General features: G+C 43.1%; 2 protein-coding genes across 2 annotated transcripts in view; one reads left to right on the forward strand and one right to left on the reverse strand.

The window, feature by feature from the left end:
* The window catches only part of crocc (ciliary rootlet coiled-coil, rootletin), a 19,993-nt gene extending 544 nt beyond the window's left edge, over positions 1 to 19,449 (forward strand). The window contains 37 exon segments of the mRNA XM_032513039.1: positions 482 to 608; positions 703 to 848; positions 2,260 to 2,451; positions 2,535 to 2,618; positions 2,703 to 2,794; positions 2,881 to 3,046; positions 3,130 to 3,236; positions 4,356 to 4,583; positions 4,678 to 4,768; positions 5,105 to 5,191; positions 5,266 to 5,478; positions 6,117 to 6,316; positions 6,413 to 6,595; positions 7,138 to 7,282; positions 7,369 to 7,519; positions 8,139 to 8,368; positions 8,549 to 8,742; positions 8,824 to 8,951; positions 9,161 to 9,330; positions 9,447 to 9,626; positions 9,809 to 9,943; positions 10,041 to 10,184; positions 11,075 to 11,198; positions 11,201 to 11,312; positions 11,416 to 11,575; positions 11,687 to 11,854; positions 12,007 to 12,430; positions 12,710 to 12,867; positions 12,982 to 13,102; positions 13,487 to 13,650; positions 14,236 to 14,451; positions 14,859 to 15,083; positions 15,170 to 15,319; positions 15,530 to 15,730; positions 16,434 to 16,572; positions 18,157 to 18,329; positions 18,473 to 19,449. Of these exon segments, the coding sequence (XP_032368930.1) occupies positions 482 to 608; positions 703 to 848; positions 2,260 to 2,451; positions 2,535 to 2,618; positions 2,703 to 2,794; positions 2,881 to 3,046; positions 3,130 to 3,236; positions 4,356 to 4,583; positions 4,678 to 4,768; positions 5,105 to 5,191; positions 5,266 to 5,478; positions 6,117 to 6,316; positions 6,413 to 6,595; positions 7,138 to 7,282; positions 7,369 to 7,519; positions 8,139 to 8,368; positions 8,549 to 8,742; positions 8,824 to 8,951; positions 9,161 to 9,330; positions 9,447 to 9,626; positions 9,809 to 9,943; positions 10,041 to 10,184; positions 11,075 to 11,198; positions 11,201 to 11,312; positions 11,416 to 11,575; positions 11,687 to 11,854; positions 12,007 to 12,430; positions 12,710 to 12,867; positions 12,982 to 13,102; positions 13,487 to 13,650; positions 14,236 to 14,451; positions 14,859 to 15,083; positions 15,170 to 15,319; positions 15,530 to 15,730; positions 16,434 to 16,572; positions 18,157 to 18,329; positions 18,473 to 18,559 (6,015 nt within the window). The 3' untranslated portion in view covers positions 18,560 to 19,449.
* A 75-nt stretch (positions 19,450 to 19,524) lies between these two features.
* Positions 19,525 to 25,010, reverse strand: mfap2 (microfibril associated protein 2). The gene is made up of 9 exons (XM_032513283.1): positions 24,733 to 25,010; positions 22,963 to 23,024; positions 21,986 to 22,033; positions 21,570 to 21,596; positions 21,393 to 21,473; positions 21,251 to 21,292; positions 21,073 to 21,160; positions 20,449 to 20,522; positions 19,525 to 20,369 (listed from the first exon to the last, which is right to left on the reverse strand). Exons 2-9 carry the CDS (start codon positions 22,991 to 22,993, stop codon positions 20,266 to 20,268), a joined length of 495 nt encoding a protein of 164 aa, XP_032369174.1. The 5' UTR covers positions 22,994 to 23,024; positions 24,733 to 25,010; the 3' UTR covers positions 19,525 to 20,265.
* Between the last annotated feature and the right edge of the window lie 399 nt (positions 25,011 to 25,409).

Here is a 25,409-nt window from a genome sequence, read left to right on the forward strand (position 1 = left end):
CACCTGGTCTTTTGGCACTTTTCGTTTATTTATTTTGTAATTTTATTTTTTATTTGGAAAAACATTCATTTCCCAGTGTACGTTGGACGTATCAGTGTTACTGCAGGTAGATACTGTCTATCATTGTCCATATGGTGAGCAAGGGATTTGCAGAACATTTATTTTTCATTTCACTGTCTAGCTTTTCCACATATTGTTATGCTTAACGGCTTGACTACCTGAACATGGGAAGCTTTAACATTGCATATTACAGAATGGCGATGGTAGTGAACAACAAATAAGACCAAATAAAATGATAATAGAAAAAGGGGGAATACTTGTGGCACTTTTCAAATGCATCATCATCTAGATTATTATGTATTGTTGTGTTGCCTGTATATGGAGCAATACTATGTAATTGCTGGGTCATTTTTTGTCTCTCGTGGTTTACTTTCTCTCTAAATGTCTCAAAGCTAAAGCATGTCTGTGTTGTGTACATCAGAGGCTGGAGGAGAGTGTTCTGTCTGAGGAGAAGACGCTAACCGTCCGGGGTTCTTCAGCAGACGCCCCCCCTACATGTCTACCTGCACGAGTACGAGAGATTGTCACAAAGAACCTCAATGATAGCTGTAAGTGGCAACAATCTGCTCTCCCATTATATCAAATGTGTGTTTTGACACTTTTCTTTGCCTGACCGTTGTCTCCGTCTGCCCTCTCTCTCAGCAGCCGGGGCCATGTCCTCTGTTATGTCCCTCCAGGAGGAGAACCGGGTGCTGCAGGGAGAGCTGGCGAGACTGGAGGACCTGCTTGCACACAGCAGAGCCGACCGAGACGAGCTTGCCATCAAGTACAGTGCAATTAGCGAGAGGGTAAGACCCCAGGACAACAGCAACTGGCACTTTGATGGGCCGAATAGGAACAATGATTTGAGAATTGGATAAGAGAAACTAGATAGAGCAAGTATCATGGGCTCTACACATGACTGACCCTCATATCCCCTCTTTGTATTCAAATTTAAAGCTCAAGACGTTCAAAATCCTCAAGGTTACATACACCTAACGGGAATGCTGTGGCACTTTGCTGTTTTCCCATTTCAGTATTTTCCTGGCCTTTCTTTGTCTGAAATTTGCTGGTCTCCCAGGTGATGGGGCTGGAATGAACTGAAGTGGAATGTTGCCATGGCGTCTGTCACCCTGGGTGACTGTAAACAGGGGGGTTCAGTGGAGACGGGAGTATGTGTAGTGGTGGGTGGGCGCCACACATTTAATTTTGGGTTGAACATTACTAAAGGAAACATGCAGGTCTGAATGTAGAAACATCACACAGCTCGGATGAAGTTCCTTTAGATAAATAAGGTACTTGATAAAATTCCATAAATTAGGCTACTGTAAAATATTAAATATTACTGTAAAAATAATATTAAACAGTCTTGTAGGCTGTTGAGATAACTGCTTTTCTCTCCTTGTACCAAATATGACTTAACGTAGTAAGTGAGTGGCTTTAGGCCTTTATTCTTTTTCAACCAATTTATATTATTGTAATTAAAGTAAATAGTGGTTGGTCACACTGGGATGTTGCAACTTTGTTTTCTGTTGTTTGAATCAGAAATTCTTATCATACCTGTGGTCCTAATACACCAAGAACACCAAGCATGTGGGATACAAAGCAACAGTTCACATTACTGGGGCTACAACTACTACTGACACTCCTTGACAACTACTATGAGTACAGCAAAACTATGGTCCTGAAAACAATATGTTGTGAACGTGTAAAATCTCAGCTATCGCTGTCCTCTACTTTGTTAATTATAATACACATACTACATCTGATTGTTAAACATTTACAATGTTCCTTATAGATCCATATTAACTGAAAAGACAGATATTCTCTGGTTTGGGCATATGTAAAATATCAGGGAGTGAGTGGGGAATATTTCTTAAAGACTGAGGTAATTTCTCTTGAAAATGGTGCACTTTTATTCATAAGAACACATAACTGTTACATAAAAAGAGCACTGACTTAGAACATTTAATGAAAGAATAACCATGTGTTGCCCTCAGTATCTATTTGATCCTAGAGCTCCAGAACAGCTACTAAATGGAGGTGAGATTGTTTGTTGATGTTTTCAAGGTCACAAATGATCTTTCAATCTCAAATACTAAGTTTGTTGGAATTAAGTGTACGTGTAGGTAGGTATTTTAAATTCCCAGCATGGCAGCTCTGTGTAGATCTGTGAAACAAACATCACCCCCTGCCTCTTACTTTTTATTAAACCCACAGCTGGAGCAGGCGCTACGTTTTGAGACGGGAGACGGGGACCATGATTCACCGGAGTCACGCAGCCTGGCGCAGCAGAACGTGGATTTACGCCGGCGGCTGGATGAGGAGCAGGCGGCCTACAAGCGTAAACTCAGTGCATACCAGGAGGGTCAGCAGAGGCAGGCGCAGCTTGTGCAGAAGTTGCAGGCCAAGGTATGATTGCTTGACTCTGTCTTCAACTGAAATGTAGTCTTTGGGGACATTACAAGTCAATAACAGTTATCTTTTTACTGTAGGTACTTCAGTACAAAAAGAGGTGTGGGGATCTAGAGCAGATGGTGCAGGAGCGGTCCTCAGAGTTGGAGAAGCAAAGGTTAAGTGTGAGTGGCGTTTATTGATTTTGACTCTCGGAAAGACGACATTAACTTTCCACAAATAACATTTAAACCTATCTTCTCATTCAGAGCCACAGTGAATCCTCAAATGGTTGTCATCAAGATGAATCAAGCAGCAACCTGGAGGACGCTTTAATCCGTCTGGAGGAAGAACAGCAGAGGTGACTGATTACATGAAACACAGTATCACTTGTTTTTGCCTAATTGCTCTGTCAATGTAACGTGTTTGTCTGTCGTGTGTTTTCAGGAGCAGCAGTTTGTCTGCGGTGAATGCCATGCTGAGAGAGCAGCTAGAGCAGGCCAGTTTTGCCAATGAGGCTCTCAGTCAGGACATCCGCAGGCTCACTGCTGATTGGACGAAAGCCAGGGAGGAACTGCAACAAAAGGAGTCTGACTGGAGGAGAGAAGAGGAGGTGATAGAGGGATGGTCACAAAACAGTAAAAGAATGTAAATGGAGAACAATTTAAAGATAATTGACATGTTATTTCCTTTCAGTCTTTCAACAGTTACTTCAGTACTGAGCACAGTCGACTGCTGACTCTATGGCGGCAAGTAGTCGGGTTTCGGCGGCATGTCTGTGAACTGAAGAGCATCACTGAAAGGTCAACAATGTGTTAACTGTTTGCCACATGATGCCATTTTCTTGGTTGTAATTTGAATCTTTCAATCAATCAATCAGTCAATCAATCAATCAATCAATCAATCAATCAATCAAAATGTAGTTATATAGCACTTTACAGCAACTAGCAGGTATTCAAAGTGTTTAACATCAGAAACCAAGAGTGAAAACACATGTCATACAATAGAAAAGGTGAACATAGAAAACAGTAAAATCAGAAAAGGTTACAAAGAAACAGAAGATTGAAATAGTCACACCACTGCTACGTATTAAAAGCCAGACTAAACAGGTACGTTTTGATTTTGGACCTAAAAAGAGCCACATCTGTAATAGTGCGAATATCAGGGTGTAACTTGTTCCAGAGTCTCGGGGCAGCAACTGCAAAAGCCTGATCACCCTACCGTTTATACCTGGACCTTTGGACCTTGGGTCTTTGTTGTGCTCCTGTAAAGTTAAAATTTCAGACAAATACTCTGGGGCCAGACCATTTAAAGCCTTAAAAACAAACAATAAAATCTTAAGATCTTTTCTAAAACTTACCAGGAGCCAATGCAGGGTGTAGAGAACGGGAGTGAAATGTGCATATCTAGATGTATTTGTTAAAAAGCACAAGTTGAAGATGTGAGGTGGACGTCTGATTCAGACCAACATAAAGAGCATTACAGTAGTCCAACCTTGAACTAATAAAAGTATGAACGGCCTTTTCTAGGTCGTGCCTGCTCAGGAAAGGCTTAACTAACCCCCCAAGTTTTGATAGCTTGTATTGTAAGATGCCAGAGCTCCCAAACTCAAAGCTGGACCATTTTGCATGGCTGCAGTACTGAAAATAATAAACTCTGTTTTGATCTTCATTAAAATTAAGAAAGTTTTCTGAAAGCCACGACTTAATAACAGTGATGCAACTAAGCAGGGAGTTTAGTGCGACACTGTCATTTGCTTTCATAGGCAAATAGATTTGCAAATCGTCTGCGTAGCAATGAAAAGACAGGTTGTGCTTTCCTATAATAGCCCCTAAGGGCAGCATATATAAAGAAAAAAGAATGGGGCCATCTTTGATGGTACTAACAGTTTCCTTTCTGTGTCAATCTCTCTCCAATCTCAGGGACCTGTCAGAGATGCGTAATGAGCTGGCTCGGACGTCCCACTCTGCTCAAGTGTCTTGTGCCGGTCTGTCTGCCACCCTACAAACCCGGGAGGGAGAAGCAGCTCAGGCCCTGGAGCAGGAGAAAGCGCTGCGGGTTCAGCTCGAGCAGAAGCTAAGAGAACGAGTGGCAGACATGATGAATCTTCAGACCAGAACAGACGCAGAGAGAAGTGAGCTCAACGTCAGGTCAGTGACTGGGTTTAGCTCTATTACAGGTTTGTTATAAATTAAACATTTGTATGAAGGCCTTTTTGCCGGTTCCTTTTGTATTGACTTTCAGGTTGTCAGATTCAGTGCGAGAGGCTGAGAAACTAAAGGGCCAAATTGAAGAGAGAGACCGAGAAATTGTCATCCTGATGAGAAGGGCTGAGGTGAGAGGATAGTCATTTTTTTCAAATTAAAAAAAAAATAGAAAAACATCAATGAGCAACACTTTTGGACTGACTGACAGCGCACACACTCACTGTTCCTCCAAATGTGTATCAATTAGCAGCTGAAAGTCTCTTTAAAATACAATATGTGTATATGAGCAACAAATGGACTTGTAGACAGGGAAGTCAGAAAGTATTGGGGAAAGGACTAACACATTATTGCTTTTGGTCTTTTCATGGGTCTATTGACAAGAAGGCTGTAATTCTTTTTCATTTGCATTAATCTTCCTCCTCGAAGTGACTGAGGTGTCTGTTCTTCCTTATGTTTTCCTTCAGGAGCAGAGTGACAACGATGAGACTGACATGCAGGTGATGAAAGCTCACACTGAGACACTGTTGGACACCCTGTGGGACATCGCTCAGGTAAACAACTACACATATGCACACAGTTTTACATCACTAGTATGGGAGTGCTTCATTTTCATTTTCTTTTCTAGACTGTTTTGTCCGATGGAGAGTCGTCATCCGAGGCAGATCAGGACAGCACCGGGGCTCCGCTGCTAGCATTGATGCGGGGCTTCTCCCCTCATCGCTCCTCCTCTCCTCGCAGGTCGTCCTCTCCCCCTCGGCCCTCCTCGCTGGCTCCTCTCCCTGAGGCGGCGCTGTCAGCTTTGCGCTCTGCAGTCGCAAACAAGACGCTCCAGCTGCAGGTGACATTTCAGTTCACTCATTTCAAATGAGTACAGTAATTGTCTCAGGAAGAAAGCACACTGGTGATATTGTGCTTTAATTTTGTGTTTACATTTAATGTGCCAACGTTAAAGAGACAACTAAAAATAATGCTGATTTTATAGGAACTGTGTGTTTTCATAATAATACTTTAATACAAGTTATCGTGATGCACATGTATTGAGATTTGCAATATTCACAGATTGTAGACAATAATTATAGAGACAGAGGGGACTATGATTGTTTACTTCCCGCCTGGAAAGAGTCAGTAACAGCAGTCCTTCAACTCAGGGGTTCACAAAGTGGGGTCCTTGAGGGTATTACAGGAGGTCCCAGCTAAAATGGGAATTCTTTTTTCACCAAAATGTTTACAATATTTCCAGCCATAAGTATTACCATAACAGAATCTATAACTACTTTGAACATGGGTTTCATACACTTTCTGTAATAAAATATCTATCAGGTGGAGAAATCTGGGATGAAATCTTATCAAATAGTAGATCCATGGTGTCAGTTTAGGGGTCCTTCATTTGAAAAAGTTTGGAATCACTGCTCTGACCTAAGCAGCTATCTACTACCACTCACTAGACGTAAGTGACCCCACTTGTGTTGTTTGCAGGATGTTCGAGGGCGTCTGCTTTCTGCCCAGTCCTCGGTTCAACAGTTGCGCAAGCAGCTTTCTGAGGCTGATTTGGCTAAAAGAGATGCAGAACAGCGAAACCAAGCTCTGCAGAGAGAAAAGGATGCTGCTCAGAGAGAGCGGGAGACAACACAGAGAGAGAAGGACCGTCTGAAGCAGGAGAGAGACACACTGGCCAGGTTTACAGACCATTACAGTACATCACCTTTTTAAAATCTGCTTCTCTTCCTTAAATATTTTTGTGTATGTAACTATAACTTTTATGAACATTGCAGTGAGAAGGTGGGCTTGGAGAAGGCCGTGCAGGCAGCACAGAACAGCAACCAGATCCTGCAGATGGACTGTGAGAAGCTTCAGCTAACTGTGGCGTCCGCACAGCGAGAGCGAGATCACGAGCGGGAGGAGAAAGAGGCTGCCATTCAGGAGAGAGGGCGGGCAAAGGCAGAAACTCAGAGGATGTAAGTAGTCTGATTGATGGTGATTAAGTATATGCGATGTGGACGCTAATCCACAAAGCCTTGTGCAGCCAACACACAGTGCATATGCCCGTAGGAAGCCATTTATTATACTGTATCTGTATTAGCTTCCTATACAGAGATATCTTCATTTATAAACCCCTCTTGACCTCCTTTACCAACACAACCCCAAACACTGGTCAACAGATCTGATGCAAGCTCTTCATGCAAAGCAGAGCGGAGCTATCTTGACACCTTCACACCTTGAAATTCATTTTTTCACATATCAGACAAGCCAGCTGACTCAGTTCACTAAGCCCCACTACTTTCATGTACAGAATGTATATACCCAACAGATTTGAAAGCTTTACAATGCTTATGATGTCTGCTGTTACAGATGTTTCATCTTCTTAAAAAATAGACTGTATTTCACCTTTTACTGGGCCCTTAGGACTCTGTGCTGCTCAAACAGTACCTACTGAGCCTCTCATTAGTAGTCCTAAAATGTGTTGTTAAAAAACCGCATGCATATTGTTTTGCTACAGACAAAAGCAGTGGGATCAGAGTGAAAGTCGAGCCTCGGCTCAGCGTGGAGAGCTGTCCGCAGTGAGGGAGACTCACCAGCAGTGGGAGATTGAGCGACAGCTGCTGGAGCAAGAGAGAGCTCAACTCTCTGAAGCACTTGCTCGGGTAAGAGAAGTAAACTTTTATTCATTTAACATTTTGCAAATGTAATATTCTGTGTTCTTATCTTGTGTCTGACCTTTCCCCTCCAGGCTGAAGGCAGAAATGCAGAGCTCTCCATGCTGCTCAACAAGCTGCAGTCTGAGGATGCAGCTCTCAGGGACTCTCTGGCCAAAATGGGAAGCATGAATGAGGGAATGGCCCAGGACAAAACTGAACTTAACAACTACATTCTCCAGGTAAGTGTAAGGCAAAACCAAGGGCAAAGGGGAGGGGAGGGAGAGAGGGGAGGGTGTTGAGCGTCTTGACAGCCTGGTGAATGAAGCTTTTTGCTGATGGTGCCCCGGTAGAAGGAGCACATGATGGGTGGGGGTGGCTCTTGCTCTCTTCAGCTTGCATGGGAAATAGAGGCGCTGCTTGGACTTTTGGGCCAGTGATGCAGTGTTTGTTGTCCAGGAGAGGTCCTTACTGATGTCACTCTCTCCACAGCAGCATGGTTGATGGTCAGTGGGGGTTAAGGTGTGTGGCCTCTCTGGAAATCAATCAACAATCCTTCCTGTAGTGGGTCTCACCACGTTGTGTCGTCAGCAAACTCCACCAAGTGGTTGCTGTTAAAGTTGGCTAAAGTGTTTTTATGTGTTGATCCAACACTACACTGCACCCCGTATCTGTCTCCATTTAACCCTCTTTTGTGTGTCTCGTAGTCTTGATAACGAATCAAACAAACCGCGATAAGAGCACATTCATAATGTTGCCCTTGGTTACAGTAGTTTTGTAAAGAATGAAACCTTAAAAGCCAAAGTAAATTAATTGGAACGTCTCAGCTTCCTGTCCAAGTCTCACCCTTCACTCTTTCTCTTAGCTGGAGAAGAGAAGACCCTTCTGCAGGCTCAGAAACGGGAGGCGGAGCAAGAGAAGTTGACCATAAGAGATGAGCTGGTCCGGTTGGAGCAGGACCGGCTGGAGCTGGACTCTGCCCGCGTCATGCTTCAGCAGTCACTGCAGGACGCCGAGCTTAGCCGGGTGGGGATGGAGGCAGAGCTCCAGAGTCTCAGGGCTGAGAGATTTAAGCTGCAGGAGAAAGTCACCCAGGTACATAAAAACAGATATTACATCATCATTTAAAGGTTCCAACCTAGATGTTTGTTTGGCTAAAACAGCCATGGGAACTGTCAGTAACATGGAAAGACGTTTTACTGTTTACACATGTTTTTTTAATTTCTTGATTGTTTTTTGTCACTCACGTTTTCTTTTTTGGCTTTTAGTTGATAGCTTTGTGGCGAGGTGACCTCTCTGGGATCAGAGTTGAGTCTTGCCAAAGGAGATGGGCAGAGAAACGAGGTGGCATTAGAGGAAGCTGGCCGCGGTCGGGCAGACCTGGCCCGGGACAAAGCAGCACTGGTGGTCCAGCTGACGGCGTCTGAGAGAGAAAACGCTGTTCTGTCAGAGGAACTGGCTGCTTTCAGGTGTGTGTACGTGCGTGCGTGCGTGCGTGCGTGTGTACGTGCGTACATGTGTGTGTGTAACCTGTGTTTGTAACTGTGCAGGTTGGAGCGGGAGTCTTTGGAAACCAGTCTGTTCGAGGTGCAGCAGCAGCTTGTTCAGGTGGAGTCTCGTAGGGAGCAGCTGGAGACTGACAACCAAAACCTTCGAGTCCGCTGTGAGACTGCAGCAGGTGAGGGACGAAGTATACTATCGCAAAGAGAGAAGAGGATTTTGAGTTGAGAATTAGACACAAATGTGCCTTTTTAAGAGCTAAAGTGAAGATGTTTGGTGTAATGGGAAAGACGGTTAATCAGCAATATGACAGAATATGATTGAAGAACCCAATGATTGAGTCCTGTGTTTGCCTCTTCTTGATGTTGTCCTCGATGGGATTTCCAGCTGAGCTGAGGCGTGTACGCTCGGATGGGGATAATGTGTTGGCTCAGGCTGAAAAAGAAAAACAGGCTTTGACTCAGACTCTAAATGCTGCACAGCTAGAGGCCCAGCAGGCTTTGCGCAAGGCCATCTCTGAACATCAGGAGGAAGTGGAGAGGCTGGTCTCAGAAAAGGTCAGAAGGTTCAGTGGTTCAGTATTACTCAATGTCTGTAGACCTATTTGTACTTTTTTGGATTAGGCTGATGATCTTTAATCAGTGTTATTGTTCTTGGCTGCTCGTTTTCACAGGAAGTGGTGCGGCATAGCCTGTTGATGGAGCATGAGGGTACACTAAAGAGGCTCCGGCAGGAGGCGGAGGATCAGCTCCACAGAGCCGGGAGAGAAAGAGAGGAGCTGCAGGATGAACTGAGGAGTCTCCAGCATGACAGAGATCAGAGTCTGCTGCAGGCAGAGACTGAGAAACAACAGGTCTGATCAGAGTTTAAGTCTCTGAGAAACTGAAAAATCCTAATAATAATAATAATAATAATATTAATGGTTTGAGCCATATTGTCCTTTCTGTCATGGTATTTCAGTAGATACAGTGTAGAGACAGTGTGGCTCAGCTCCGTTACGTCTTTTTGTTAACCACACCTTGTCTCTCCTCCCAGGCCCTTTCTCTGAAAGAGGCCGAGAAAACCGTTTTGTCTGACAGGGTGTCCACCCTGCAGGCTGAGCTGTCAGCTGCAGCCCTGGAGGCCGAGCGGATGTCGAGAGAAGCAGCTCATTCAAAAGAGCAGGAGCAGGTGATGTGAAGTTATCTTCTGTTGTTGTTGAATTAACTTTGTATGAAGTAAAGTTTCTAAATTGATTTTTTTTTGTTGGCATATTGTTTTTACACAGATCAGAGTTGGGGCTCTGACCAGTGAGCTGCTGGAGCTTCGCTGTCACCTCGAGGATGCAGCTTCTGTTCATGAAAGGGAACTCCAGAGTCTACGAGAGATTTGTTCTGATCTTCAGTCCCGTGTGGATGTTGCTCTCAAAGAGGTAGATAATGCTGTACAAGTAGGATAATGAGAGTTATACCGAACAAATCAGAGAGCACATACCTCCACCAAGGCTGCACATTCCTTGATTTTTTTGTTTTCATAATATAAAACGATATTTGTAGGTATTTATACATCAATATATACATAGTGACAATCATTTATGTGCTTTGTTATTGTTATTATAGTAATTGCAGTACACCTTTAGAAAACAAGAAATGGCAACATTTTGAAGAAAATCCAATGTGCTCATGACCAAAAATGTGTTAATACACACACTGGAAACCAGACAAATCTGCAGGCTCATGTTTCATATACAGTACTTTGGCAGGTACACATTTTTAAATTAGTCTGGCGATGCCAGGCTAACAGAAAAAGGCCCTGTGTTAAAGCAATGCAGGGGGATGTGTTGATGGGGGCGCGTTATTTTAAATACAAAATACAATCCAAAAAGACCAGTTTGAATAACATGGAAATGTGTTTAGGAGGGCAGCGCTTTTTCTCGCCAGGCTGAAGGTGGTCTGAATGCAGGTTTCGTTGAAGTTCAAGCACTGCAAAGAGTTGAAATGCAGGTGAATTGCATATAATATAGGTGGAAGAGTCAGTTAATTAGTGTACAAACTAAAACACAATATCAACTCTTGGATCAACATACATGTAGTGAGAGACGATCAAAACCATAAAATGCACAAACATGCCTTATCTTGCGTGGTGAAATAAAGTTAGGAGGATGTCACCTTCCACCAAATCTTAGTGAAAAATGTGATGAGATATCCTGTGAATGAGCAAGCAGAAAGGAGACCTTCCTAGTGGGCGTCATGAGATAATTCACCACATTTTGAGTCTGTTCGGTTACATCACCTTGTACCACACATGACTTTTACCCTCCAGCTCGATCAGTGCAGAGCTTCGCTCTCAGCTAACGAGGAGATTCGAGACCAGCTTAGGCGGGACCTGTTGGACAGTGAACGACACCTCAACCAAACTCAGGACGCAGCAGAAAAAAACAGAAGAGAGGGACGGAGCTGCGACGCAGCCTCGCTGACATCACCAAAGAAAGAGACACTCTCAGCCAGTCGAATACTCAGCTAAGAGAAACTCTACGAAGTGCAGAAACGGAGAGAATCAGGTAAACACTCCAATGAATGGGAAAGTATCTGTTGACGGGAATGCAATGTTCAGAGTTAAAAAAAGAAATCTGAGTCATTTAGTGGGGTTGTTGTGGTTATCAGTGTGAAACGACAGTGTGAGGAGAAGGAGCAGAGGTTAGCTGTGCTGGAGGAGAATCTGTCGTCTAATCAGAAGGAGGTGGCAGAGCTGCGCAGCTGCCTGAGAGAAGTTGAAAGGTCACGACTTGAAGCTCGGCGAGAACTCCAGGAGCTCCGCAGACAGGTCAGACATTTCCTCCTTCACACCTCTGTGACGTTTAGAAAGAAACTTTGTTTTTAGTCTACGCTTCACATTTGCGACTGTGTTGTGATTTTGTGCCTTTCTTGGCTCCAGCTGAAGGTTCTGGATGGAGAGAAGGAGCAGAGAGGGAGAGAGGTGGTGGAGCTGCAGACTCGCCTGTCGCTGGAGGAGCAAAGAGAGGAGGAGAGAGGGAAAGAGGTTTTCACCCTCAAACAGAAGTTAACTGAGGCTGAAACAGCTCGAGGCTCCCTCAAGAAAGAGGTGAGGATGGGTCCTGGGACACACTCTTTGAATGTGACTTCTGTGTGACTATACTGAACATTTGAGGAATAGAGGAGAGTGAAAAGACAGGATTTGCTTCCTCGCTGTGTCACTGTGTCATCATTTCTAATTCTTTTTTTTTTTCAATGTAGCTTTCTTTGACTCAAAAGCGCCTGCTGGAGTCTGAGTCGGGCTGGCGGGGCTGCGAAAGAGAACTGACCGCTCAGCTGCAGGAGGCGCGTGGCTGCGAGAAGAAGATGCAAGATGAAGCCAAGAACTTGGCCCTGCGCGCTCAGGTGGCTCAGGACTCTGCTGCTCAGACCAGCCTGCAGCTGAGCGAGGCCCAGGGCCGACTGGCCGCCACAGAGGCAGAGCTGACTCGGGCCGAGGCCGGGAGGAGGGACCTGGAGTTTCGTCTGAGCAGCCTGCAGTCGGCACTGACGCGAACTCTGGGTATCGGAGCAGGCGGCAGGGGAGGCAGGGGGAGAAGCCCGGGGGGGAGCTCCACATCACCAGCCACTATGTCACGCTACAACAGCGTTTCGCCCCTGCGCTGCTCGCTGTCCCCTCCTAAAGGTAAGCAGCAACACATTATTCAGATATTTGTTCAGAAATTAAAGATAGCTCAGTAACCAGAAGAGTAATTCTAATTTAGCATAATTATTATTAAGGACTGTCTCAAAGAAGATTCCTTTTAGCTGCTTAAAGTCTTTTTTACTAGATTCTTGAGGAATAAAATATAGCAACTATTCCAGTGGGCCATATCTCTTATCCAGTATAATGTTATCCCTCCTCTCTCTATAAAAACAGTTCATCTGTGGTTCTTGCAACTCTTTATATTAAATTTTTTCACAGAATGTCGAGGAAGCACCCCTGACAATACTTTAGGCTCAGTGTCTCCCGAGAGAGGGGATACACCGCTGCCTCTCCCTCAGCCAGAGCTGGACCCTGACACACTGCGCAGTGATCTGAGAGACTTCCTCCAGGAGCTGCGTGAGGCACAGAGAGAGAGGGTAACAAAGCTGCACGGAATGGGGGAAAAGAAATCACAAAGTAAATAACAATAACAAATAATTAAGGCTATTTTTGTGTATGGCTCAAGTCTTTGTTCATTGCTTATTTTGTAGGATGATGCTCGATGCCAGCTGGAGGCCCTGCAGCGGGAGCTGGAGGAGCTGACGGGGCAACGAGACTCTGCTCTGAGTCGTCTCACTCACCTACAAAACACCTTACAGGAATACCAAGAAGGTCAAACATGTTACACTTGTCCATGTAGTTTTGTAAGATAAATCCTTAACCAATAGACAAAATAAAACTCAACAATATACTATCGGTGTGTGCAAAAAAATCGATTTCACATTTGTATCACAATTCTATCGATTCACTTTTTTTTTTTTAGTTTTGTAATGGCGTGTATACTATCACATGGGAAAAATAACTACATTTACATACTGTGAATCGTTTTTTTCAATTGAGAATCGTTTTTGAATAAAAAAATTATGTACAATCGAATCTTGAGCCTAAAAATCAATATTGAATTGAATTGTGACATTTGCTGAATCATCCACCCCTAACATACTAAGTAATAATCACAAAGCCATCTTTAATGTGTGTTAATGTGTGTGATTGTAGGGAAGCGGGGACTGGACGAGCGTCTGACCACCTCTCAGATTTTGCTCCAGCAGCAGGAGGAGGTTTTGAGGAGAGGAGACCGAGAGAGGAGAGTGCTCACTGACAGGGTGAAGGATTTAGAGCGGGCGCTCCAGGCTGCTGAGATGGATAAAAAACATACACAGGTACACAACCCTGTTTGTGTACTTGTGTGCACGTATATAAACACCATGTATTTGTACTGTGGCTTGCACAGCAGTGACCACTGATCTGCCTTGATCGCCATATGGCAGCGCTCAACAGTAGGGCAATATGTAATAACAACAGATGCCACACACATAGTGTCACACCTCTTGTGGTGTCTCGTGTCAGCTCTCCATATGTCTGTTTTTAATGCCTGCACCTTTACAAATATTTCTCTGTCCGGACAACAGGAGGAGGAGGAACATAAAGTGAAAGTAATGAAAAAGCATCAAAGAGCCTGAATAGACAAAACTTTGAACGTGTGGGTGCTATTGAAAGGAAATTTATATTTGTTTTTCTTTTTAAAGTCTCAGGAGGATTTATGAAGAGACAAAGTAGAGTTGGAGCTTAGATGCAGCTGTGGATCATCTGTGTGTGGCTTTGTGTCTGTTTGGCCTAACAGTGTTTTGGACTGTCTGTGCATGCCTGGCTCTGGGTCTAAAACTCAGGTTTCCAGTATACAACAAAGGCTTTTCCTCCACCAACTAGTCTCGAAAATCATCTCTGTCCTCTCTCCATCTCTACAGGATCAGTTGAATAAGCAGCGTGCTGCTGAGATGCGTCTGGAGGCAGAGAGGAAGCGTCTGCGGGAGGCGCTGGAGGCAGCTGAAGCCCGGGCCACCAGGGTGGAGCTGGGGAGGCGCAGTGTGGAGGGGGAGCTGCAGAGACTCAAACTGAGTCTGGGAGACAGGGAGGCTGACAGCCAGGCCTCCCAGGAGCGCCATGACTCTCTACTGAAACAGGTACAGCAGGCTGATACAGAGTCCCTTTATGTGCTTAATCTGATTTTTCTGGCTTGAAATGCACAGTTTTTGTAAAGTAAATTTATGAAATATTTAATGCTCCTCAGAATTGACCAGGCCATTGGTTAATGTAGAAATACTGTATTTTAAGGGTCCGTAATTTTCCTCATAATAAACCCAATTTTTAAAAGTTTCCTAGACAGAACTGTGTAAAATTGCTGTAGACTCTCACTCTTGTCAGCCACGCTAACGGCTCTCTCTACAGTCAACATGCTAACATGTTCACAGTTCTAATGCTTACATGCTGATGTTTAGCAGGTATAGTGTTCACCATGTTAGTTTAGTGAGTACTATTCTCTTTGTTGGTTTGCTGACATGAACATTATTTTGATTTCTACAAACTGCAGGTGGCAGAAAGAGAAGCCTGTGTGTCTCTGCTCCAGAGAGAGGTGGAGAGGCTGAGCCAAGCTCTGCTCAAAGCTCAGGAAGGCGAGTCTCTACTCCAAGAGAAGACCTCTTCCCTCAAAAAGAGCCTTCAGGAGGCAGCGGCTTCTCACAGCTGCACACAGAGTCGTCTGACCGCTCTGCAGAAGATGCTGAGCGTGACAGAACAGGACAAAAGGCTTCTACAGGTGAGTGAGATAGAAGGGGGAAGAATACCTTGGACAATGCAGATGAAAACCGGATACTGATGCGTTGATAATTTTGTTCCAAAAAGGAACGAATGGATGAAGCCCGGGCATCATTAGTGGAGGCAAAAAGGAATATGGTCACCCTCACTGAGCGCATGCAAAGCTTGCAGAGCGAGCTGGACCAGAGCGAGCTGAAACGAGAGGAAGTGGAGGCCGAGCTCAACAACACTCAAGAGGTGAGGGAGATAAATATTCTGTGTCGTCGACAAACATCTGCCCTTATAAGGTCTTCAGCAAAAGACAAGAAAGAGAAAAAAATTCGAAGCTGCAGAAGAAAAAGTTTTATATATATATTTATATATACACTTAACCCTCTCAATGTGATAGCCTTTCTTTCTTCTCTAGAGTCACGTTTCTGTAATTGATCTCTGTCTTCTCTCCGTCAGGCTCTGCGTCAGCGCTCGGCCAGTGTCGCAGAGGCTCAGCGCAGCACACAATCAGCTCAAGCAGAGCGGGCCGCTGTAGAGGAGCGACTGCGTGGGCTGCAGCGAGCGGTCGCCATGCTTGAGACGGAGAAAAAAGATGCTGAGAGACAGGCTGTGAGGCTAGAGAAAGACAAGGATGCACTGAGGAATACACTGGACAAGGTCAGCACTGTAGCTTGTGCACATTTTGTTTCATTCAATTGTTTCATTCATCCTTGGTTCATTCAATCATTCTATGAATTTAAAAAAATCTAAGTTCATGTGCTTTATAGACGAATGTTGGGTAGGCACAGAATAACTTTGTGACCCTATTAAGTCACAGTGAGCAATGCCTTATGAACATCAGGAGTACCCGAGTCATAACCTGAAGTGCCAGATGGTTTTTTAACCTAGAACCATCTGAGTAGCAAGTGATTGGATTAATCATCTGTCTATCACGTCCGCCATTGTTGTTTTGAAAGAACAGGCGGGGCCATCACACACACCTAAACCACGCCTGTAGCTGCCAGTAGCTAGCTGTGATTGGTTTGGTCCACTGCTTTTGGAACACAAGCGCATTTACTTAAAGCCTGACAAGATGGACTTTTGTGTGATATGTGAGCCCGTGATTCTCGCCTGCTTTCGTGATATCATAAGAATAGAATAGAATAGAATAGAATGCCTTTACACAAGACAAGAATCGCTCTCTTGGTCCTCGTCTGAGCTCACCACTAGTTTTCATACCATATGTAAAGGTCCAATTTGTCTATCAAAATAATAACTTTTATCTGCTTCTTTGAAAACATGAGTCTGCAGCCATGCTACTCTGTGGGGAAGTGCCTTTTTTTGTAAGGGCTCTCACATGGTTACATGTCTATTTCATCAGGTTGAACGTCAGAAGCTTAAGACTGAAGAAGGCAGCATGCGGCTGTCTGCAGAGAAAAGCCGCTTAGATCGCTCTCTGAACACCACTGAACAGGAGCTGCAGGACGCACAGCAACAAATACTGATGCTGCAGGTAGGGAGCAAACCAACACTGACAGATCTGTCAGAAATCCTACCTGCCTTTATTATACCATAACATGCATAGTAAATGCAAAAACCTCTTAGAAGCTATACCAAATTGCTGTTAGCAGAGTGAATACTGGCGACACAGAATTTGTTTTCTTAGCTGCTTCACACCTGAGTGTTATTGAGCCAGCTGCAGTCCATCATGTTTCCGTGAAGGACAAAGCCAAAATGTTTTAATGGGCCGCTCACACCTTTTGCAGTGAGACAATTGTTTAACGTCTGTCTTTAACTTGGCAAACTATAAATTATTTGCCTTATTAAACCACATAATTAATCCCCAGTGGGGAAATTACAATTTACAGTCTGTGTACACATGTTGTTAGTAATCACACACAGGCCTGAAATGCACACACATGCTCAGGACCTATACATGCACTAATGGAGAAATGTCAGAGTGAGTGGGCTGCCACTCTAACCAGCGCCCTGAGGGGTTGGGGGGGTACGGTGCCTTGCTCAAGAGCACCTGGCAGTGCCCAGGAGGTGAAGTGGCATCTCTCAAGCCACCAATCCACACTTTGTACTTTTTGGTCCATATGGGGACTTGAACCAGTGACCCTCCGGTTCCCTACCCAACTCCCTACAGATTGAGCTACTGCCACCACCAGTTTAAAAACTGTTTACATTGTGTGAAATGCTGTGTCTTCACTGACTTGAGTAACAAGGGTTTTAATAGTTTCATGAGAAAACATCTTCAGTGAATGCTACAGGAGAAGGCTAGCATGGGCCTTACTGTAGAATTGGGAAGATTAAGTGAACTAATAACTCACTGTGAGTGAGAGACCATAAACAGTTTTTACAGCCAATATTTTCTAAATATTCATTAGATTACGCCTTAAATTTCCGAAGGTCCCGTAATTGTCAAGTGAGGTCATTGTAACATTGTAAAAAAAAAACTTGTGCCTTCAGCTCTGGATACATCTTCTTCTTGTTACACATGAAAAATAAGCATTCAAGAGTTGTTTTTAGTTATTTTTCATCTCTGCAGCACTCATTCTTGTTAGTGCTTCACTCAAAAACAAAAGATTCAACCAAAGCCCTTAGATATTTCTGGGGAGGTTTTTTTTCCATCTTATAATGCTACACAAAGGTCATACGTTTTCTTTATCTACCACAGACTTTCTATAAACAAGCAAATGAATAAAGCTACAGTGGGCTTCCTAAGAACTCTGAATTTAAGTTGTTTATTTCACTGTTAATTGAATTTTTTTTCCCAGAATGGCGTGTTAATCAGCTAAAGCATTAATTCACAAGTCCTCAAGCATTTGCTTGGGACTACTTTGATTTGGCAAAGAAAAGCTTCATAATATTTATCGAATTTCAAAGGATATTTTTGTAATTGCCCTCTAAATTATTGCTGCATCTTTATTCATTACTCTCTGTCATGAAAAAGGGTGCTGATTTTGACCTAAAGTATATCTATCTCTGTGTGTGTGTGTGGTGTGTGTGGTGTGTGTGTGTGTGTGTGTGGTGTGTGTGTGTGTGTGTGTGTGTGTGTGTGTGTGTGTTTGTGTGTGTGTGGTGTGTGTGTATTTGAGTAGACTCGCTGGCTGAGACGGAGCAGTCACACAGCCTGTGTGAGAGTTTGGTGAGGGAGCGTGACGAGGCCCAGCGGGAGGCGGACAGACTGAGGACCAGCTTTAGGGACATAGAGCGAACACTGGGCACCAGAGAACGAGCTCACCGACATAGAGTCAAAGGCCTGGAGGAGCAGGTACACACCTCATGTTGTATTGAAGCTTTAGCACAAGTCTTTCTCAAGTTAAAACCTTTTACACTTTTCAGTCCCTGCCACAACGAATGGGCTAGTTTGGGGTGTAATTAAATGTAGTGTTGTCACCCACTGTATCACTGCAGGTGTCCACCTTGAAGGAGCAGCTGCAACAAGAGATGAAACGGCGGCAACCTTCTCTTCAAACCTCCTTATTGTCGGCAGGAAAGTGAGATACAGCTTAATACCAGAAGCACCAGCAACCCACGTCTAATCCAGGGAAAATCCACTCATCATGAATGTGTGAAAGCATTGTTTACTCACAGACACATTCCTAAAAGTATTCATATTCTAACTCTATTGTTAAAAACATGATTTATTTTGTGTGACACCAAAATGAAGAACACTTTCTTTTGGGTGTTTCATTGATATTTTATACAGTGAATAACACATAACGACTTGCAGCACACACTCAGCCAATGACAGGTGAAGGAATGGAGCAACGTGATGCAGCAGGTGTTCTGAAAACCCCATCAGCCTGCTGAGTGCTGGCAACCATCTGCACTTGATCCTTGCTCAACACCTTCCAAAACTTTCTGCTCTTATTCAAGAAGAAACCCCAAATAACCGCAAGGATGTTCCTCTAGACAGAATCTGGATGTAGTGCAGGAATGAAAATCTGCCAGTTGTGCAGTTTGGCCCAGATTCCTCCACATTTATATTCTCAGTCGAGGACGTGAAGAGAATGAAAGGAAGGTCTTCACTGTGTGCAAGTGCCAGGAAACAAACAAATTGAGCAAAATGAAGAGCATAATGAGCTGCACTCTATTTTCTCTTAGAAACTGATTTTATTCATTATGTGTTATATACCCTGTTTTATAACTGAAAAAAGGACCATAAGGCACTACAGTATGATGGTATACTTACAGATTGTGTTTTACTAGTGAATATTAGTTTTACTAGTTGTATACTTTGTACTTACTGTATAAACGCTGACAGACTGATGATTAATAATAGCAATATGATTTGTACGGACAATACACATGGCAGCCACATGTCTGCAGGAGCATAAATTCACTCTGAGCACCAAATTGCATGTCTTTCATAAATACCTTTCAGTGCACTGAGCTGCAGCCTCAGTTTATGTTACAGTGATGACTTACATTCGACTCAATCACACATTGCATTACAACAGCTGTAGTAAAAAAAAAAAGGTTTATTTTTTCAGTCTTTATAGTGACAGTTTTACAAAGCAGTAGTAGAGACCGTTTGTGAGATGCCTTTTTGAAACACTTGTTGCCACTGGAATATATTTATATAAGCTTGCTGCTTGGTTGCTAAGCACAGATTCAGGTGGCAGTAGTACATGAACTGAGGTCACTCACCACCTGTTTCTTCACACATCTCATGATCTATCATGGCACGATATTGATAAGTTTTGTCTGATGTCAGTGCACAGTGTCCACCATTGATGAGTTGATTATCATGAGAATGACTGCTTTTCAACACAAGTACAGTAACATATCAAAAAACACAAAGCATGAGATTAATATGGTACAATATGCAAAAAAAAACAAACAAATTGAAAAAAGATGTTCCACAGTTTTATGTGCATCTCTAATAGTTTTTTATAGCACCAGTGTGATGATTTTATATCACCAGTGATTTATACAATCATCAATGTTCTTTGGAGGATATTCGTCCATACACACAGGATCTACTGGGCAAACGTACATGTGACAAAGATAAACATACAAACATATTTTTTTGTGTAAGATAAACATACACAAAAAATGCTTTTTGCACGAGTAATAAGTTGTACAGGAAGAGTCAAAAGGCAAAGAGGAGAAACTGGGAGGAAGAAGGAGGACGCAGTAAGAGGATGTGGGTGAGTGGTAGAAAAAGTGGCAGTATCTGGGCAGGTGATCTCTGTAGTCAATCAGCAGCCACCACAGCTCTTCCCACAGCTTGGTCCTAGTGATGCACACTGGCCACTCTGCGCCGCAACGCCGCAGCGAGAGAACTGATCACGGCACAGGTCCGCTAAACACACAGAGACCGGTCAAATGAGTCTCAATATACAAACACAAAAACACACAAATGCAGAGTACAGTGAACGCACCTCTGAGCAGCTCATCGTGTGCACACACGGTCCTCACGCACACCTCCTTGTTGATGATGTACACCCGTCGCAAACTTAATGGAAACACATGTAGAGATTATGAAAGAGTCATCTTCTCATCAGTCAAAACTCAAAGAGTAAGTCTGGAAATATCAATGACTGCACTGGCTGACATGTTTCCTTCATTACCATAAACATGGGCACTGTAGTTTATTTTTAAACAAGCTCACATACACCGTCTTGCTATAAACACTCATTAGAGCAACAAATGTGTATTAATACACATCACATAAATGCATTGTAGCTCCCAAAGTCCTATATTTTTACTTCTGTATTTATCTCACCAGAATAGACCAAAACTCATGCATTGTCTAGGAAGAATACCAATAAATTGGGTAAATACTGGCTTTTGTTTTGGAGATTGATAAACAATTTGTGCTTTATGGAATTAGGGTAGTAGAAGTAGTAGTTTCAATTGTTTAGGGAAATGCGGAGTCATTTATTGTACAAACTCACAGTTTGTTTGTCCCTCAAAGTTCAAAAAAGTTCTACTAATTAAAGGACAAAGAGAAATGGCTTCATTGTGGGGTGAACTGCTTGTTCAGAAGTCCTTTCAGTGCCTACCTGTAGAAGCAGAGGCTGTTCAGGCACTGCTTGCATGGCTTGTGAACAGAGTAGAGTCTGGTGCAGGGATACTGCTCCTCTCGGCAATCTGCCGGGAAATCAAACGCAGCAAAAATTATTTCTCCACTCAAACTAAATAAGTGATAATCTGTCCTCCCTTCTCTAACGGGTTTCTTACCAAGAGGGCCAGGCTCTGTCGGCTCTGTCTCCAAATCAGACTCTGATATTCACATGGAAAACAGATTTTTATATGAGTTCTAGACAAAACACAAACTACTTAATAGCATGACTCAATGAAGAAGAAATTTCAGCAGATATACCTGAGTCTTCTGAACGGACCACTGGCTCGAGTCGAACCTGCTGCTGGTAGGTTTCAGGAGGAGAGTCAGGATTTTCAGACACTGGACAAGAAAGAGGAATCGCTTTTTATAAAACACACTGATGTTAAATTATGAAAGTAACATCAAGGAAAATTTCTATGAACCTGAATACTTTACCTTGAAAATAGTCTGGCCCATATTCATCTGTTAAGCCACAAAATAGCAAAGAGAAAATGATCTCATGAGATCAACATTGTGAAACCAAATATAAACACAACATAAAGCACTGCACCATATAAAATAAACCACCTGCACGCCAAAACAACACATGCACATGTTTGCAAGGGTGTAATGCATGACTTCATATGCAACATGTTTAAAACTAATAACACGCAGACTGGTCAAAGTGCTACTTATACTGTGACAACAGTTGCTATGCAGGTGGTAAATAACAAAGTAAGGAGGAGAGAACTCCTCGAGGCTAGGTGAAACATCAGAGGACAACAGCAAATAGGTAACATATGTGCAGAGCTCTGATATAAACAGATGCTGAGCTAGAACAATCGAGGCCAATGTTTTCTTAATTAACTCACCCAAAAAAGGAAACGGATCCTGGTACTGAGCCTGGGCGAGCAGCAGAACTGTTGACATTTCAGAACAACAAAGTGATCACAAAGATGGGGTAACGAGGGAAAAACAGGGGAGGGAAAGTCAGTAAATACAAGTACTCTGAATACTGAGTATCTTTGATGCTTTATTATTATTATACTAGTCATTTTTTGAGGTGTTTTCTAAATTCTATTTTTACTTTTGAAGTTGTGTACATTGTACTTTCTTTTTTTTGCCTCTAATGAAATGTTGAGTTCATAAGAAATAAAACGCACCCATACTCATTTCAGTACACTCAGTTTTTACTGCTACAGTCTTACTTACACCTGCAGCCACAGTTAGCAAAAGTTACATAAAGTCACCAGACCTATGTACTGAACTGAACCATGGTGTGTTAAATTGCTTTTTAAATATAGGTTTTTATTATCAATACATAAAAAAATGTTATTTTGTTTTTAAAATGTTACCCACAGTAGTTTGCTTAAAATCAACTATAATGTAACTTTTGCTGTTGGCCTGGTACTGTGATAATAGAAAAATGCTAGTGTAACAGTAGCACATGTGTAGAAGAGGCCTTAATGTCAGTAAAGTGACTCAGTAATGTCAGTTACACAACAAGATATATCTTAAGTTTGCTAGCATTAGCCACCATATGCTACTCATCCAAGATCAAGTGAGGCTGTAGCACAAACCTCTAACTGTACTGAACTGCTAGCTTCCCCCCCATGTTTCCGGTCTTTATGCTAAGCTAAGCTAACTGGCTGCTGGCTGTAGCTTCATTTTTATTGTACAAAAATGAAAGTAGTATCAATCTTCTCATCTAACTCACGGCAAGAGAGTGAATAAAAGTAGTATCCAAAAACAAACAAAATTTGATGTTTGCACATTTAGTAATGAATATTTAAATTTGAGATTTGAAACCAAGTTTTCATCAGCTGCAGTAGACTGTTGGTGCAGTTACCTGGCATGCAGATGAGTAGGAAGACTCTCATGGTCACTCTGGGAGGTAGACTATCTTTAACACTGGATAGGGAGATGAGGAGAATATTTATAATCAAAACAGAGACAAGAGAGGAATGAAATGCTTAGTGCTATATATTCCTTTGGTCTCCTGAACACTCCTCTCTTTCCCCATGCCCTCCAACATCCTCTCTCCTGCCCTCCTCCCACTGTTCTCCCTCTCTCCTGCCCTTCTTTAAAAACCCCTGGCCCCAAACAGCAAAGGCAAGAAAAAGAGGGGGAAGAAAACTCTGACAGCAAGAATGTGGCACGTCTGTCTTCCTAGGAACAATCTCTCTGTTTTCCTACTTTTCCTCGCTGCACCAGAGTCTCGGGGCTGCATTCCAGGAAAAAAAAAAGAGGACCCTTCAAACCCACCCCTCTCCCTAAATGTTCTTCATCCCTCCCTCCCTCTCTCTGTCTGTCTTCTCCACATCCTTCATTTCCCTTCTGTCGCCTTCACTGGTCATTTTCTTGAACCCCACTCCCCACACTCCTCTTTTCCCCCTTTTCTTTCTTCTTCACTCCACCAAGTAAGAGCCTCTCAAGTTGAGTGTAATCTACATGTGGACAAAAAGACATGAACACTGACAGCATCAATACATCACTGACTATTACTATTGTGTAAAGTTGTCAATGAAATTTTCGTCACACTGATTATTGCATACAGTAAAATCCATTACCTTAGCTCCCTGTAACACTCACTGAACTACTTTTCCACTTTGTGGAAAGTATGAATGCTCCTCCTCTACTGCAGTACTGTAGACTGTTTCATACATACAACATGAAGCAGTTAATTGGTGTGTTTTTTACATCCTACACTGTAGACTTTTCTCTACTGGAATTTTTGAGGCCATACTAAACACAAAATGTGATTGAAACATGGTTTGCACAAGTTTTGCATGTGTAGCATTACATCTGTGAAGTGAAGTTTGTGTACCAGCATTACACACACACACAGACACACACACAGACACACAGACACACAGACACACACTCACTCACTCACACACACACACACACACACACACACACACACACATTCTTCTGTGCATCACAGTGGCTTTCGGAAACCATATGTTTGCATAGCACACATCTGGGAGCGATTAACCCCACCTCTCCCATTGAGTCCTTCCCTTCTAGAGACCCCCCCCCCCCCACACACACACACACACACACACACGTAAGAATTTCTGAGGACAGCAACAGCACTGCTGCATCTATTTTACACTTTTTGTTTTTATGCAACTATGGCAGATAAATAAATAGAAAATGCAATACAATTCATCTTCCCATGTGCCCTCATCGATCCCCAGCCTCATGAAGCAATTGTGCTTTTTTTCTCCCTCTCTCCATTGTAGTGCCATCGCTGCAGGCTGAGCTGTGAAGTCCCTCCTCTTTCTTCTCGCCAGTGAAAACACAGGACCACATGTCAGCTCTCAACAACCATTAGCATGCACGCAAATTCTCCCACTAATATTCGGTCTTCATTACGCAAACTGATCAACGCTTTGGATACTTTGATGTCTTTGAAACATAGACTGGGCTGCATGCAATCTGTGCACAATCAGCTCACATCTCCTGTTCTTTCCCCTCTATACATCTCAGCATAAACGCAACTGAAGTTAATACTATTGAACTATCTGTGAGTGTCAGTGAGACCACGCATGCATAAAATAAAAACAAAAGAGTAGGTCCAACTAAACTGAAAATGCAAAGACTTTTTTCTTACCCAACTTTGCTTCAGTTTGCTCCGGCTTTCCTCGGCTCTCATGCGTCCACTGAGTGCAGGACGACCTCGCAGCGCCACATTGTACCACCCCGCATCTGTAGTCTCCTCCCCGTCCAGTCCCAGCCTCCATCCCCCGGTCCCAACACCGACCCGCAACGACATCATGGTCATCCTGAGACTGGCTACCCGTAAGGTCCTTCCACGCTAGGACCAGAAGCAGGATATCGATGAACTGACCATTAGTAGCTAGTTGCTGCTGGTGGCCGAATCACTATTACCGTTGCTAGGTGACCGGGTGACCTATGTGAATACCAACATTTCAGCAGGAGCTGGCAGCAAATCACGTAGTCTATGTAATATAATGTTACCCACAGTGTCTTGTTTATTAGATTGTCATGTTATTCTCCATTCCATCGTCGTTATTTTTGTCTTCATTGATTAAATGTAGGAGCCTAATTATTTCTATAAATCAATGTTAAGTCACTATCTGAAGGAGGTAACACAATAATGATTGAGCCTATGGTCCACTTACATATTTGCAATATTACGAACGGTGTCTGGCGTGTGTATATTTTCCAGAAAAAAAAAGTTTTTCCATTGTATACACACACAACAAATGGAACTATGCACACAATAAAACTTAGAGCGTATGCATCAACAAGACTCCAGACCTTAGA

This window comes from Etheostoma spectabile, chromosome 4, assembly GCF_008692095.1.
Source record: "Etheostoma spectabile isolate EspeVRDwgs_2016 chromosome 4, UIUC_Espe_1.0, whole genome shotgun sequence".
Lineage (NCBI taxonomy): Eukaryota > Metazoa > Chordata > Actinopteri > Perciformes > Percidae > Etheostoma > Etheostoma spectabile.